Source organism: Cynocephalus volans, chromosome 6, assembly GCF_027409185.1.
Source record: "Cynocephalus volans isolate mCynVol1 chromosome 6, mCynVol1.pri, whole genome shotgun sequence".
NCBI classification, from domain to species: Eukaryota; Metazoa; Chordata; class Mammalia; order Dermoptera; family Cynocephalidae; genus Cynocephalus; species Cynocephalus volans.
Genome location: NC_084465.1, coordinates 22,321,579 through 22,338,587, shown reverse-complemented (window position 1 = coordinate 22,338,587; position 17,009 = coordinate 22,321,579). Strand labels below are relative to the sequence as shown.

Genomic DNA, 17,009 nt, shown 5'->3' with positions numbered 1-17,009 from the left:
TGGGTTTTTTCTTAAATTGCTTAATGTGTCATTCTCCACATGCCTCTTTATTTTATGATCCTGGAGAAAATATTGTAAATTTCCAATAAAAATGAATGAGTTGATGTTTTAACGAACTAGAACTAAAAGCACTACGGGAAATTCTGTGATCTGTGCTTTTCAGGTGCTGCTACTGTTATTAATCAGATTTTACTCAAGATAAACAGTTCTCACAGAACTGCTTTGACGCACAAGGCTTGCAAACTGAGCATTCCTGGGGGTTGGGTGTTCTGTCCAGAGAGTACTCCTGTGTCACCAAGGGTGCTTTCTGATTGTCACAACCCTAAGCACCCTTTCAACATGGCGTGTCCCATTCAGTTGGCTTGTTCTGGACACATCACCTTCCACAGTGACGTTGCCATTTGAGAAGCCCCGAGTCTTGGAGGTCAGGCAGTTCACTAATGCAGAGGGAAGCCCTTGTTATGGGACAGTAGAAGAGTCCTAATTTCTTTGAGGACTGTGTCTTTACCAGGTGAGGGTAACTACCCTTCATTAGTTCATTTCATAGAAACTCGGGGCAATCTTGTATAATTTAAATTGTTTTTGTTTTTACTGAAACCCTGATAATCTAGTCATTGACAGTAATTCACAATACCCCTGTCTTTGAATTTCTTTTCTTAAAAGCAATTTGTTTGTTTCTTCTCTGTCTTCACATGCAAAGGAAATTCTCACAACCCTAGTGTGTTTTATCTGTTGAAAGTACATGCTAATGTTAATACCTATCCACCCGTGACTTCAGTTAAACTGAAAGAGAATCTTGTGTCTTCATCACAAGCAAAGAATCTGTAAACCTTTTATTTTTTCTTTACCATAGCCCCTATTTTTGTTTATATAACCATTTTTTCTATCACCAAAGGAATCCTACAACCCCCCCTTTTTTTTTCCTGGAGCCTATCACAGGACCAGATGAGGGACTGATCTATGTTTCTACTTTTGAAAGATCACCATCCAACCAGCGATTGATGCTGTTGTAGCTACCTCTCCTCCTACCCGTCTCCCCTTCTGTTTTCCCCCTCGTTCCTCTGCTCCCACCCCGAAATAATGGACATGGCTTATACCTCAGTGTACATAAACATGGAACACTTAAGCATGGGCTCTGTCGTTTCTACAAGTATAATTTCGAATGACCAACTCTTTCCATGGTGTGTTTTCAGTTCTCTTGCATTTACAGAGAAACGCAAGTGAAAAAGTCCTGTAATCCTAGGCAGTTTTTCCTCTAACCTAACCAGAAGAACATCTTATAAATTCTTTATAATTTTCTCTCCTGGAGCTCTATTTTAAACTTAATAAATTCAGTTTCATTTATTAAGAGTATTCTGGGACTTCATATTTCTAAAAGCCTTAACAGGGATTTGAGGAATTATCTTGATTATTAGTAAGAAACATTCTCTTAGGACTCTTTAGGTTGAAAGACATCTAGTTCCCAAAATTAGTGTTAATTTTTCTTGCTAGAATATAAGGCATTTTTTCTTGGTCCAGTTCATCTGTTCTCAGTACCCCACACACACCTGTGATGGTCCATACCTTATCAGATCTGTAATCAGGTTAGTCTGGCTAACTCCTAGTCTAAGAAATCACTACTTCTGTACTATATGTAGTCTTACAGTTTTACTCCCTCTATGAAAATCCTCATGTGTTTGAGAAGTACTCATTTTTAATGCTTCTGCTAACATGTATTATTTCAATATAACGTAATTTTCTTCAACTTGAATTTTGCCTCTGATCTTTCCTTTAATGTGAGCTTCAGACTGTTTCATGAAGACAGCTTCACCAATCTTGCCCACACACTCAGCCTTCTGTACACAGAACCCAGCCACACAACACCCGCCCAGACAGCCTTCCCCCAACCCTCCATTGCAGCAGCTCCCATGATGGGCAACCCTGGCATACCCCACCCCTGCACACCTACTGCGCACCTACATCACATCTACCTGCTCTGACAGGTACAACACATAGACCTGCACCAGCATCCCCATACACACACCTTCTCCAACAAGCACCTCCCTCCAACACACAGATCATCCTCCTATGAGTCCACAGACACATGGGCCCTTTTTATGGATACATACTTGTACCCAGTCACTTATCCACAGAAACTCTCCCCATTTTGTGGAAATAAGAACACAGACCTGGAGGTTTTGAAGTATGACTATTGGGAAATCCACATGCAGCAAGAAATGAAAGGAGAATCACCAGCTAGACATGGGGGCAACGAAGAGTGGGGGCACTTCATCTCAATTCTTAACAAATCAGTTTAATGGGTCTCTTTTACGTATACGTATAACACAAGATTCCTCCCATCCCCACATCCTTCCAGAAAATGCTTCTGGGATCCACAGAGGATGTCCTTGTCCACACAAGGAAACAAACTTGTAATACCTGAAACTTATAGTATCTTATTAGTATCTGAAAACTAATTCAAGTACACATTTTGAAAACTGGGTGAGTCACAGAATATTAGTCAGGGTTCTCCAGAAAAACAGAACCAATAGGGTGTGCATATATAAAGAGACAGACTTAGTATAAGGAATTGGCTCCCGTGATTATGGATGCTGGTGAGTCCACGTCTGCAGTGTGGTCTGGGCAGCCTGGAGACCCTGGAGAGCTCACAGTGCAGGTGAAGTTCAAAGGCTGACCTTTTATTCTATTCAGCCCTTCAACTGATTGAATGAAGCCCACCCACATTGCGGAGGGCAATCTGCTTACTCAGAGTTCCTCCCAGTTGATACATAAAATTGACCATCACACACAGTAAACAAGATAAAGTATATGCCTGAAAGGAGAGCCAGATATCTATCTATCTGTATAGATATAATATATATTAAAAGCAAAAGAATCACAATATTTGTTCCAAAGAACAGAGAGTATGACATTGAAGGAGTAAAATATTTAAGGATATTTATTGTTGAGTTTTTAACTTTTAGAATACATGACATAAACATCTTTTGATCATGGGGGGTGTGAATTTTCCTCATCATCCAGAGCAGACACATCCCCCAGAGACCCGCCCGACCCCACACGTCTCCAGGACATCTGGGGCCAGGAGGCGCAGGTAGCAATAGACATTTACTGCTGCCGTTCCTAGTGCTGCTGCCGCCAGTTGAAGGGATTTGACACAGCCGTGGACATTTCGCTTCATTATTTATTTCAAAATCATGTATATGAGGAGCCAGATTTGCCAACGTCATCAATATTTTTATTCCTTCTCTTGTCATTGGCCTCCAGTATGGATTAGACCTAGTGGTTTAATAAATATAATATTGTCAAAGAAGAAGTTGCAGACGATTTTGAGAGACTTGTTTTTACTTGCAGTTTTGGCAAGAGAGTATAGTTTTTGGAAGAACTGAGCTTCCAGAATACAGACAGAAGGTGGTATTTATAGTTCAAATGACTATGGGAAGACAACAATTCCATTGAATAACATCTGGGACAGTTTCAATAAAAAGCTATCGTTATGAGGAAAAACAGGAGGAGTCTGTTTTTCAAAGCTTTGAGGAGGTCCCTGTAATTCACAGCCTTCAAGAATTATCTGTAATTCATGGCTTATCTTGGAATGCAAGGCTTTGGGGAATGGAAGCCTTTTCTGGGCTACCTGGTGTGCTGGCACAGCCAAAGTGGTGGGGCCAAAGGACCGCTATTAGTTTTTCTGTCTCAATAAGCAAGGTCCGTGGTGCAGGTTTGGTAGGATGAGGGAAAGCAAGAAAAATGGTCTGTTCTATAAGCAGCTTCAGTGCCTTAGCCCTCCTCTGACATTTTCTCAGCAGGTTATTTCCAAAAACCTGATTTGTCTGTCAGCTGGGAATTCTGAATAAAGTTCCGAATCACAGTTGGATATTAAGTTTCATAATCCCATTGTCATTCTTGTATAGTTGCTAATATTTGTAAGTTTTATGGAGTTATACAAAAATGAGACATCAAATGATTTTACTTATATTAAATTTCATTATGGCTGCTGTTGTATGAAAATCTTTGTACTTCTCAAATTCCAGGGGAAATTTATTCTGACATTTGATTACGGGAATCACAAGTATGGATTAAATAGGGACACCATAGAAGGTATCGCCAGAGATGGTTTAGCAAGCTGTATTCATATGGAAATAGAAGTAAGTGTTTTTTATTCAATCAGTTTATTGTGTGTGTGTGGGGGGGTGTATTTGAAGTTGAGGAGGGGGCTAGGCACAACAAAAATGTATATGAAAGTGTGAGGTATTAAGTTTATAATTAGTATGGGGAATGAAAGTTGTAAAAACTTAAGTGACAATATCAGAAATCACACATATCCTATGAGTTACTAAATTATTTATACTAAATTATTTTCTCACTACATTGTCCTTTTTCTTTTTAAAGTATGGTCTCTGTTAGCATAGAGTGATGTTAGGTAAAGCCTGGTTCTTGCAGAGTGGGGACCTGCTTCTCTACTTCCCTGTCCCCTCAGGACAAGGGCAGCCCTGTGGCCTTGGTCTTGTTCTGTCACTCATTATGGGACAGGTGTGGGCCGTGCTGTCATTTGACTTCACTTGCTCACTGGGTACAATGTCTTCATTCTTCTGGCGATTTAGACTTGCAGATTTCAGGAGATTTTTCTCTTTGCCACAGAATCCCGTCTTCCCCCAACAATCTTCTGTAATTAGAGTATACAGAAGTTTCTCCAAAGTTAAGATCCAGAGTAAAACCACGAATTTCCCACTCATTTGTTTTAAAGAGATATAGCTTTATTAAATACTTGAAATATTCAAAGATGTTTGATTGTTTTTTTCAAGTAACCTTCACCAAGCAGTATAACTCATTTGTAATCAGAAAAAAAATTATAGGACTTTTCTAAAAAAATTCCTGCTTAGACAAGGCAGAAACAAAAATTAATGCATTTCTGAGTGCAGACACTCTATCTTTTTGTGTCTACCTTTTTCCAGTTCTACAGTTACCTGAGTGATGGCTCCTGTTTTCCTTTTTTTCTCCTTGAGAGCTTACTCCCACTCATTTCCAGGGAGCCGAGTCTATAACTATGCTTTATTCCCCTGATTCTCCCCAGCTGAAGTATTTTTCCAAACTACTCTTGTCATTGATGCTTTCAGAAATTGTTTTAAACAGACCCTGTGTTTCTTCCCACTAAATTTGTAAAACAAAGATTTTGAGCATTGAGTTAAACTGATAGGATAGAATTGAGGTGAAAGGGACTCTGGAGTCCATTTGAAACAACTCTTCCATTTTCCCCATGAGGGAACTGATCCCTGGGGAACTTGAGGGATTTGGGCAAGGTCTATAGGAGCTGTAGAGCTGCGGTCACAACCAAGCTCTCCAGAGCCACAGACCAGTACCTTGCACTGCTCCATGCTGTGATCTCCTGCTTAGCGGTTACCACGAGTTGGCCTTGCCAGCTCCAGAGCTATGAGCAGAGCCAGAGCTCACCAGTAGAGGCTATGAGATGTCATTGGAACCAGCCTAAACAGTTTGCTGGTTTAGAAACAGAAATGGCTCCAGGGTGATGAAAGGGGTAACAGAAGAGGCTTTTCTCCCTGGTAGGATCTCTATCTTCTGGTGCTCCAAAGATGCCTTTTGAAATATAGAATTTAAATAAGTTTTCAGTAATAAAATTGCAAAACTGCTGGGAATGTATGTCTTATACCCAGCAATTTTCTTTTAATAGCTGCATTCATTAGCATGATTAATTAGAGGATAACCAGATGGAATGAATTCTAATATTTCCAATGACAACTTAATGTTCGATACAGAAAAGTAATCCAACCTTGAGATATTTATAGGAAACCAGTAACTAATTATACAGATAAGATAAATTCCTTGAAATAATACTAGTTATTATACCCATGTTGTCAGATGTCTCCAAAATGATTTCTAAATTGGGTATCTGTTTCCAATTTATTATCTTTTTCTTTAAACATGTAGGGTGTAAGAAGTTTGAAATGTTCCTATTTTGAGCCTCGATATATCCTGGTGGTGCCCATGAACAAGGAAAAATATGAGGGATACTTGAGGAGAAAAGGACTATTCAGTCGTGCAGAAATTGAATTTGCCGTCTCCAGAGTGAACCTTTATATTAAAATTAATCAGAAATGGCCAGGATATTTTGATGCAGTAATCAATGCAGGTCAGTAACTTTCAACAAAGTTTTATTTTTGAAGTATAAGGTCACCAGATTAAAAGTTTATTTCCTGGGAAGAAAGTCCTTTGGTAAAACGTATTTTCCTTGTAGCAATGAGTCACAAACAGCTGCAAAAAGGGCTAAGAATCCAAGAGGTCTAACCTTCCACTTTTTTAATCAGAGCATTATCTCTATTATTCCTTAAGATCTTAACTAACAAGATCTGGTATAATATGAGCCTGGATTAGTTTTCTTCCTTAAGGGGACATTGTGAGAACAAAATCAGATAATGTATAATTTGAAATACACATTTAAAGTTCTAGAAAGGTATATAAAATTCAGGCAAATTTATCGTAATCTACATAGGTAAAAACCCAACTATTAAAAATATCAAAATCATGAAAATATCTGTGTAAAACAAACATTTTCAAGAACTAGCTTGGAAATGGCCACTTATTTAAAGCAGGAGTCAGTGGGAGAATTTATTGAAATATGAAAATGTCTGTATATTTTTAAACTGCATTGTATTATACCGCTATAAAAAGGAATGCAAAAACACTCTGTGTAAGGATAAGAAAATATCTTCAAGCCATATTGTTAGTAAGAAAGCCAGGTTCACAATCATAGGTATAGTATAGCATCATTTATGTAAAAAAAAAAAATTATGTAATCATGTGTTTTTGTTCTACCTAAAAAATCTCTGGAAGAATCCTCAAAATATAACAGAGATTACCTGTCTAGGGGAGACTGGCTGGGGGGCATTAGTACGAACCATATGAAATTGCTGATATTCAACTCTTTTGATCTATGAAAACAATTTCATGTAGTTCAACTTAATAGTTTTTGACCTCTAAAACATGTTAATATGTTACATATTTGTGTTGGTTTTCTATTGCTGCATAGAAATGCTCACACTTAGTGGCTTAAAGCAATACCTGTTTATTAGCCCACAGTTTTGTAGAATAGAAGCCTGGTACAGCATAGGTGAATTCTCTGCTCAGGGTATCAGGAGGCTGAAATGAAGCAGTTAGCTGGGCTGAAGGCGCTCAAAAAAAATCTGCTGCAAAGCTCATTCTTGTTATTGGCAGAATGCAGTTTCTTGTGGTTGTAGGACTGAGTGGCTGCAGTATCTTGTGCTTGCAGTATCTTGTGGTTGCAGTATCTTGTGGCTGCAGTATCTTGTGCTTGCAGTATCTTGTGGTTGCAGTATCTTGTGGTTGCAGTATCTTGTGGCTGCAGTATCTTCTGTTTGCAGTATCTTCTGGTTGCAGTATCTTGTGGCTGCAGTATCTTGTGGTTGCAGTATCTTGTGGTTGCAGTATCTTGCGGCTGCAGTATCTTGTGCTTGCAGTATCTTGCGGCTGCAGTATCTTGCGGCTGCAGTATCTTGCGGCTGCAGTATCTTGCGGCTGCAGTATCTTGCGGCTGCAGTATCTTGCGGCTGCAGTATCTTGCGGCTGCAGTATCTTGCGGCTGCAGTATCTTGCGGCTGCAGTATCTTGTGGCTGCAGTATCTTGTGGCTGCAGTATCTTGCGGCTGCAGTATCTTGTGGTTGCAGTATCTTGTGGCTGCAGTATCTTGCGGCTGCAGTATCTTGTGGCTGCAGTATCTTGTGGTTGCAGTATCTTGTGGCTGCAGTATCTTGTGGCTGCAGTATCTTGTGCTTGCAGTATCTTGTGGCTGCAGTATCTTGTGGCTGCAGTATCTTGCGGCTGCAGTATCTTGTGGCTGCAGTATCTTGTGCTTGCAGTATCTTGTGCTTGCAGTATCTTCGTTGACTTCTGCCAAGGATTGTCCTCAGTTCCTAAAGGCTGCTCCCAGGTCCTATCTGTGTGGCCTCTGCCTTCTTCAAGCTAGCAACAGCACTTTGTGCTGAGTCTTCTGACATCTTCTTCTGCTACCAGACAGAGAAAACTTTCCTTTTATGTGGCTCACGTGATTAGGGAAGGCCCACCTTCATAACCTCCCTTTTAATTAATGCAAAGTCAACCAATTAGTAACCTTAATTACATTTGAAAAAAAATCCCTTTTGCCATATGAGGTAACATAATCACGGGAGTGATATCTCACTACCTCCACAGGTTCTGCCCACACTTAGGGGGAGGAAACTACGCAAGGGTGAAATGTCATTAGGTCACCTTAGAATGCTGTCTGCCACAATATTCATAAAATCTAATGTAGTAAACAAATCCTGACCACCAAGAGGTGAACATCAGCTCTACTCTGATGTGATCCTGTTGCTTTGACATCTGCTCTCATTTCCTGTAGATGATCTGGATGTTGCCTATGAGAAGCTGAGTCAACTCATTCGAGAATACCTTGGCTTGACTGAAGAACCTGCCAAGAGTCTGGCTCCAGCTGCAGGTACCATCCTACCCCCTTTTTGCCAGATGGTTTTTTTCATGGAAAGGAAATCTGTGAGTTGTTATTTGGGTACTCATCAGCGAGGCTAATGCTGGTTCTATCTTATTAATCCTTCTTCTGGGTTAATCATCCCCACAAACAGGCTGCGTGAGTCAGTCTCTGTACCTGTGACTCTGCTTGTCTCCACGCCCATCACAGAACTTAGGGGACTGCCCTTCAGGGACAAGCTGAGCAGTGTCTTGGAGATGGGGAACAGACAAGGGTTAGCCTCAAGAGTTCAGAACTCAGCCTTCCAGAAGTTGAGTTCCTCTGGGGGGCTGAGGAATTGTTCTATCTGTTGGGTTTGCATTTAGCTTTATTTCAGTCCAAGGGATTTCTTCCCCCTTTTCTTTGCATTGCCCCAGCCCTCAAAACATTGCAGTGCAGAATATAGTGGAAAGAGCACTCGTAAGAGGATATGATCCTGTCCTGGCCCTACTGCTCCTTTGGGCAAGCTGCGGAGCTGTCCTGAGCATCAGTTTACTGTCCTGCTATCTGGACTTAACGCTCCCCACCTGCCTCATGGATTATGAACAGCAAATAACATAGGATATACAGAAGCATCTCCTTGGAATCTAGGAATTCTAAGGCTCTAATGTAGAATTTGGTACATGAGTATTTCATGATGTATTTAAAAGGTTCTCTCAAATTCACCTCACAACCAATAGAATGAATACTTTAAAAACAAAACAAAACAAAACAAAAACAGAAAAGAACTATTGGCAAAGATGTGGAGAAATTGGAAACCTTGTATGCTATTGGTGGGAATGTAAAATGGTGCAGCTCCTGTGGAAAACAGTATGGAGGCTCCTCAAAAAATTAAAAATAGAACTGCCATATGACCTGGCAATTCCACATCTGGACATATGCCCCAAAAGAATTGAAAGCAGGATCTCAAAGAGAGAGTTTGCACATCCATCTCCATAGCAGCATTATTCAAAATAGCCAAAAGGTGGAAGCAACCCAAGTGTCTATGGATGGATGAATGGATAAACAAAATGTAGTGTATACATGCAATGGAATATTATTCAGCCTTAAAAAAAGAAGGAAATTCTGACACATGCTAGGATATGGATGAACTTTCAAGATATTATGCTAAGTGAGGTAAGCCAACTACAGAAGGACAGATCCTGTATGATTTCACTCATATGAGGTACCTAGAACAGTCAAACTCGTAAAGACAGAAAGAAGCGTAGTGGTTGTCAGGGGCTGGGGGAGGAGAGAATGGGGCGTTGTTGTCTAATGGGCACAGAGTTTCAGTTTGAGAAGATGAAGAAAAGAGTTCTGGAGAGGGATGGTGCTGATGGCTTCCCAGCAGTGTGAATGAACTTAATGCCACTGAACTGTACACTTAAAAATGGTTAATATAGTAAATTTTATGTTATGTGTATTTTACACAGTAGTAATTTACAAAGTTTCTCTCCACGGGCTGAACCCCATTCGCTTATCACACGTTGAAAGCTGTTAACCTGAGACTCCTGCTGCTTTGCAGATGCTATGCAGCTTTGTGTTTTAGCCTTTGTGGCTCTTTGCCCAAATATGATTTTGTTGGCGTGGTTGTATCTTGGTAGACTGAGGCAGGCCAGATCGTGATTTTGTCAGAATTACAACCAATTGTGCTGTTCTGCAGTTTTGTACACATTTCCCAGGTCGAGTGCCCCTTGTATTTTGGGATGAGGTCAGTGTGAAACTGGTGAAAATCAACAGATAGCAGCTGAAAATTTCCTTCTATATCTGTCTCACAGGAGGGAAAGTGACCAGGATATGACCTACTGACTGGAAAGTACCTGAATAAAGTTCAACCTGTCTGAAAATAGGCATTAATGGGAGGGAGGGCGTTAAATTAGGGGCGTGTCAGTGTGTTTGTGCAGACCTGTGCTGGTTCTCCACGTCTGCTGGTTCTCCACGTCAGGCCTTGGCTCTGTGGGAGGCCATGCGTGTCGTGTAGAGTAGCAAAGTGTACCTGATGAGGCTTCGGTGGCCCAACAGAAGTTTCTCTTAAGGAAATTTGTTCCCTTTGCTTTAATTCTTTGCTAACCAGGCAACCTTCTGGTCTTTAATTTGGTCCCCTGGGTAGACCTGTTTCTGTGGGGGCCAAACCCTATGTTAGAATGCCCTGCCCTGATCCCCGAGCCAGGCCCCGCTCCCGTTGTAAATTAATAAATTGGTGTGCTGGCTTTTAAATCAGCCTCTGAGGCTTTGCATAAACATGAGTCGGTCCCCTGAGCCTGACCAGGGCTGAGTAACTGAGAAATGCACGTTTCTGATCTGACAGTGCTGAGAGTGCCTCTGAACAGTGACGCTTGACCAAGACTCTGTCTCAGAAGCCAGTGGGCTCCATCTTGGTGTCTTTTCTTGTTTTACAACTATCACGAACACTGACTGTTGGGTACATTTACCATTTGGCAAATTAATAGACCAAATAATGTGTGCATAGGAAAATGGACTCCCATTTTAAAAGGTATAATAAAATTTTATTTATTTGGACTAATTGTGTTAGGCCTGTCTGATTTAATGAAAAGTATGAATTATAAAATTTGTAAAAATGTTATGACTCTCAGACACAGTTAATAACTGAAACTGAGCCATCCAGTTATTGAATAATAGAATTCCAGCTTAAAAAAGTAGATGGGATGATTTGTAATTAATATATCAAATCACTACCCACAGCAGATCTTTGTTTTCCTGGTAGGTTTAGTATTTTGGAAAACAATGTGTTTTCTTGAGCCAAACATTTTCTTATTTATACAGTTAATTTGCAGAGCAAGTTACTTTTTTAAGTTAATCGTTTAAGGATAAACTTGCACATAAAGTGACATTGTGGAGGCCAGACATTATTCAAGTGAGTATTTTTAAAATTCTGATGAACATGGTCCCTATTATAAGCTTTTATGGTGTTTCTGGTGGCCCAAAAAGTAGAGCCAGTGTCCTCTCTGAGTTTCAGGGCTGTGAAGTTTATCCCAAGGAGTGTGGGACAGGTGCTTACAGATTCAGTGTAGGAAAGTGGGTCCCAATCACAATGACCTCAAAACGAGGTATAAGACTGCCCGAGAAGGGCCCGGGGGTCCAGCAGACTCACCGTCACCTTATGCCTGTGCCTCTGCTCTGAGCTTGGTCACTGATTTTAAGTTTTATAGTTTAGGTTTATTTATATAAATACTTACATAAATGGGGTCTCTAGAAATAGAAAAACCCAATAATTTTAGTATAGTGAATTTTTGTATACTTGAGCTGTCAAAGGGAAGAAATTGAAATATATAAAAAATATTTAAGATTCTATAAAATACAGTTTTGTCTGAGCAGTTAGAAAACTGGACTGGAAGTATTAGGCCTAAGTTTTCTCTTCAAAATCTAAGCAATAATAATTAATTTGATTAGAGAAATGATGTCGAAATCCCATTTCAGAAAAAAAACCCCACAAACCCTATATATAATATTACCAGATATTATTAGAATCTGCCCTTCCAGAGCTGAGGTTTTTCCTGATTGGATTAGACTGCCTATGTGTTACACTTCAGTACAAACAGAAATCTTATGGCCAACAGTATTGTTTTTCTAAAAGTGGTAATCCTATATCAATGCAAACTGAAAATTGTTCCCAAATATTTTAAGTAATAATACATAGCTTTATCTTTAGTAAATTTACATTGCTAATATGTAACTGAGAATGCAAATTTAATTTCTACGCTTAACAACGAGAGTGAAAAAAGTTATAAAAGTAAGCCCAAAGTCTATCAGTTCTGAGTACAGCCCCCCCCAGCATGGGCCCAGAAATGTCAGCCTTCACTGTGCACGGATTAATTGGATTTTCATTTAATGCTTGTATAAAATAGTAACTTTAGGTACAGAGAGATCGCAGACTCTTGAGATCTTTAGGTGTACCATTAATTAGAAATGTATATAAATTTAGGTATAGAATTATCTTATTTATTTCCTGTAGTAATGCAGGTAACATTTGCTTCTAAAGCATGAGGACTTAAAAAGCCTGTATAAACAATGTAGTTGCTAGAAAATAAGAAAAAACTCACTATGTTTGCAACTCAGCATAAGGGATGTCTTTCCCCTCCATTTGTCTTGTACAGCCTATTTCTGGGATAGTCAGTGCTTCCAATAAAGCTTTTAGAATGCCAAACCAGCTATCACCCTGAGTTCTTGCTGTAATGATCATAAAATGAAATTGTATTTGCAGATCATTATTCAGAATTCTTACTAATGATTAGAGGAAAATGATGGTGGTTATGATGTGTCAAACAGGTAAACTGAACAATTTACTAGTCCGTAAAATGTTGCCTTTATCTTTAATAAAGGGCATGGTATCATTTTCCAAATAATATGAATTGTGTAAATAGGGAAAAAAAAATGTGTACGTGTCATTATAGGAAACCAGGAGGAATTAAAGGGGGAAAGGACCTTCAGCACTGGGTTTACTGTTCTTATAGTGTAGTATCTTTTAATTTTTTTATTGTGTTAAAAAAATATATATATATATGTATAAAACGCAAAATTTTCCAATTTAATCACTTTAAGTGTACAATTCAATGGCATTAATTACATGCGCAATGTTGTATAACCATCACCGCTACCTATTTCCAAAACTTTTCATTACCCCAAACAGAAACTGTGTACCCATTAAACAGTAATTCCCCTCAACCCCTGGTGATCTCTAATCTACTCTCTGTTCTCTATGAATTTGCCTGTTCTAGATATTTTCGTTGCTCTTATGTTTTGATTTAACCTTGTTTCTTGTCTGAGTTCGTGTTTTAAACTGTTATAAACTAGGTAGATAAGAGTGACGGACAGGGCAGCCCCTCAGAAGCCCTGCCAAGAGGGAAGCTTTTCCTTCCCATCCCCAGGGGACATGTGGTTTGACTGGGTGCCGAGGGTGCTCGTCCAGACTAGGAGGCTCGGTGAGAACCCAGAGCAGTACAGGCTCGTCCAGCTTCCAGAGAGGGGCCAAGGGGGGCTAGTTGGCTTCCGGGGATGGAGCGCTCTGGGGTCACCTTGGAGGTCTGATTGCGTTGGTAGTCTCTGAGTATCAGGTGTCCCCCAAAGTGGGCTGAGGTGAGTTTCTTCCAGGTTGTTCCAGGCTGGTGTGCTGCCTCTGACCACTCTGCATTTCAGAGTCATGTCCTAAGGGCTGGGTTAAGATGATATTCGGTCTGCCAGAATGTATCAGGGCTTCTATCATAAACAAGTACCTGCTGGGGTGATTGTGTCCATGCGACTGTCCATGAGAGCAGAGTCCCCTGAGGACTTGCTCCCAGGTGATTGGAAAAAGCAATCCCTCCATGCAATATCAGATCTCTAGTGGTTTCTGAGAGCCTGGGTGGACTTGGAGGGAAAAGAGATGTCCCGGGGACAGGAATGGGTAGGGGATAGCAGCTTGGACAGGGATCTTCAGGAGCAGCGTCTCTAAACCATGTGCCTTATGACTCCATCAGATTGATTCTTTCCTTCCTTTTTCCATTCATCACTTATTTATTGAGTTCCTGCTGAGCTTCATGCCCCATGGTAAGAGCCATGACTGTTCCCAGAGTTCAGAGCTTATTTAAAGGGACTGTCATCAAACAAGGAAACAAACAAATGGCACTTCATCTGGCTTAGATGTTCATCCTCTGGTTTCTACAATCCAAAGCAGCACTGATCTCTAAGGTGGTGAAAATTCTAAAACTCATTTGCTTGGAAAATTTCCTCGCCATCCACAAACCTGGATATAAATTTTGGTTCTGTGAATAAGCCTCTTTATATCTGTTCATTAAAATTCATGTTTTCAGTTAACTAAATTTTTCTAAGTTCCACTAAATAAGAGAATTCTAGATACTTAGTATCCCCGAGGAGGAAGGAAGGTTAAGTTCTCTATAATACATAATTTTATTCTTTTCAGGGGTCTATGTGCATCAAAAAAGGGAAAGATGGTTTTTGTTACTAATTTCTAAAGTGTTAAGACTGCTTTTAGCTAACTTCTTTTTATATTAAAGCAGGAGCTCCCACTAGCAAGAAGACTGGGTCTGGGGTACCAGCACACCTGGTTCCATCCCCCAGGCGCTTGGCAAAACTGCAAGCAGATGGCCAGATGACAGAGCACCTCCCTGGAATGCAAATTCATGCCAAGGTCCCTGAAGATCAGAGCCCAGCTCCCTCCCAGAACCAAGAGCTGACTCAGGATGGAGAACCCCATAAAAAAGAGCTTTCTCCCAGGAGCCATCTCACTTCGGAGCCTCTTCAACAGATCGGCTCACCAGCACCCGCTATTCCTCAGCAGGAGCAAGACTTATCCTCAAATGTGACAGCAGAGGATATTCAGCAGCCAGATCTTTCTTCAAAAATAATAACCGCTAAGACAGATGTCCCTGAAGATGAGGGACAAGCGCCTCTTCAGCACCCTGACCCTTGTACCTCCCCCAGCCCCCAGCCAGACCAGGATGAGGAATCTGGGGAGGCCCAGGTAACCCTGACCCTCCCTCCCCTGTCTGAGCCTCCACAGGGACCTGGTCCAACTTCCTTCAACCCTCAGATAACACAGGATGAGGAAACTGAGTCAGACAAGCTTCCACCCAGCACTTCCCATCATGATCCTCCAGAAGATCCTTCCCACCCTGATGCGGTGAAGAAGCAACTTGCTGGAGATTCTCAACAGCCTCTCACAGAGGAACCCCCCCGAGCAGAAGTTGTCCGGGTCGGTACTCCTTACCCCGAATTGTCACATCCCCAAGACTCATCAGCAAGTACAAAGCAGACCCAGGACGGGGAAGACCCAGTGACCTTGCTCCCTAGAAGCCGGCTGGCTCCCACCAGGCTGCCCCAGCCTCGGCTACTCGCTCCCCTCCAGAGGAGGAGGCCCACCCCCAAGCTCCTCTCACCCAGCAGGGAAGAGGCTTTAGGAACAACCTCAGATCAAACCATGACTCCCTCTCCCAGGCCGCCACCAACTCAGGAAGGAGATACCAGTAAACTTCCTCCCATCAGGACCCCCCATTCCAAACCGCCCCAGAAGCTGAGCCCCCAAGCAGCCCACAATCCCCAGCAAGTCCAGGAGGAGAAAGTCAGCGAGGTGAAACTGCCGCTGATCCGTCCCCCTACCCGGGAACAAGCACCCCAGCACATGCCCGATCCGCCCCAGGACCAGGAGGCCCAGAAAGTTGGGCTGCCTCACATCCCCGCTCCCCATGCAGGGCCACAGCCGCCCGAGGACACAGGGGCTCCTCCTGGCCCAAGGCCCATGAAGGAAAGTAAGGCTTCCAAGGTAGGCCGCTCCTCCAGCAAGAAGATTCCAGATCTGCAGGCCCCAGCCCACAACCAAGAGCCAGTGCAGCAGATGGGAGCAAGAAAAAAAAAACTCCCTATCCAGAGAGAGACAGCTAAAGGACCAGCAGCTCTGAAGAAGGCACCACCTAGCAGCCACCCGACAGCCTCGCGGCTAGAATCCCGTAGTAAGCGAACCCCTGTGATGGTGCCCGACCATCCTAACCCCAGCCCTCCCCTGAACCCCCAGGGGAACCAGAGGGGAAAAGTCCATACCCCAGGCACTCCAGAGCCACCCCACGCTCAACCATCCTCTAAAGATCCCCGATGGCAGGAAGAAAAAAGGGGAAAAGTACATCATTCCAGAAAAAAGGCCCCTACCAACCTCCCCCCACATGACCTGCCTCAGGATGTAGGTGTGTCCAAAAAAGGAGCATCTTTGAAAAGAGAGATTTCTGAAGGATTCTCTCAAGCAAATAAAACTACCTTCAGCAGTGATGAGCCAACTCAAGAGAGTCAGCCCCCCGACAAGAAACCTCCCCAGAGCGAAAAGCCCTCTGCAGAGTCAGTACAGGACAGTGCTGCTCCTGTGAAGTGTCCAGGGGGTAAGGAACAGGCTCACAAAAAGGGAAGGTTTCAGAAGGCAGAGATTGCTTCGGAACCCCCAGAGCAGGATGGCATGGCCCCCACCCAGCAGCCTGTCAAAGAGACACAAGCCCATAAGGGGACCAGTCAGACCAGAGAGAGCTCTGTCCAAAGGGGCAGTGCACTTGCTTCCAAGCAGCAAGCCAAAGAGAACCGAACCCGAAAACACGAGGGAGTACCACAGGACGAAAACCCTGCTGCTGCCCAGAATCAGGTGTCTGCTGAGGAGGAGGGCAGCCGGCAAGGAAGGCTGCGGGCCCGGGGCAGTCAGAGCACCAAGGTTTAAGCCATCCCTGGAACCACTAGAGCATTGAAGTCCGCCACCCCCTGAGGCAGCGCTGGCACAAAATGAAGAGCCATGGCTGGGGCGCTGTGAGTCTGTACACTGGCTTCCATCTGCAGCCACAATCAGCACAGGTGGTGGGGCTGTCCAGCGCTGGCCCGCCGTTGGATGGCTAGAAGGCAGCCAATCCTGGCACCTCTGTGCCTCTTTAGCAGCTTGCCACTGCAGCAGGGAAGAGCAGCTGTTGCAGAGGGATACAGCAACAGAGGGGTTAGTGCTGCCAGCCAGTAGAGCCAGTC

At 42.5% G+C, this 17,009-nt stretch overlaps 1 protein-coding gene across 1 annotated transcript in view; it reads left to right on the top strand.

Moving 5' to 3' along the window:
* LRGUK (leucine rich repeats and guanylate kinase domain containing) overlaps positions 1–16,713 on the top strand; it is a 71,128-nt gene extending 54,415 nt beyond the window's left edge. Inside the window, exons 13-16 of the mRNA XM_063101012.1 lie at positions 4,029–4,142; positions 5,941–6,142; positions 8,406–8,501; positions 14,522–16,713. Of these exons, the coding sequence (XP_062957082.1) occupies positions 4,029–4,142; positions 5,941–6,142; positions 8,406–8,501; positions 14,522–16,713 (2,604 nt within the window). The remainder of the gene's footprint in view (positions 1–4,028; positions 4,143–5,940; positions 6,143–8,405; positions 8,502–14,521) is intronic.
* Positions 16,714–17,009: the final 296 nt, after the last annotated feature.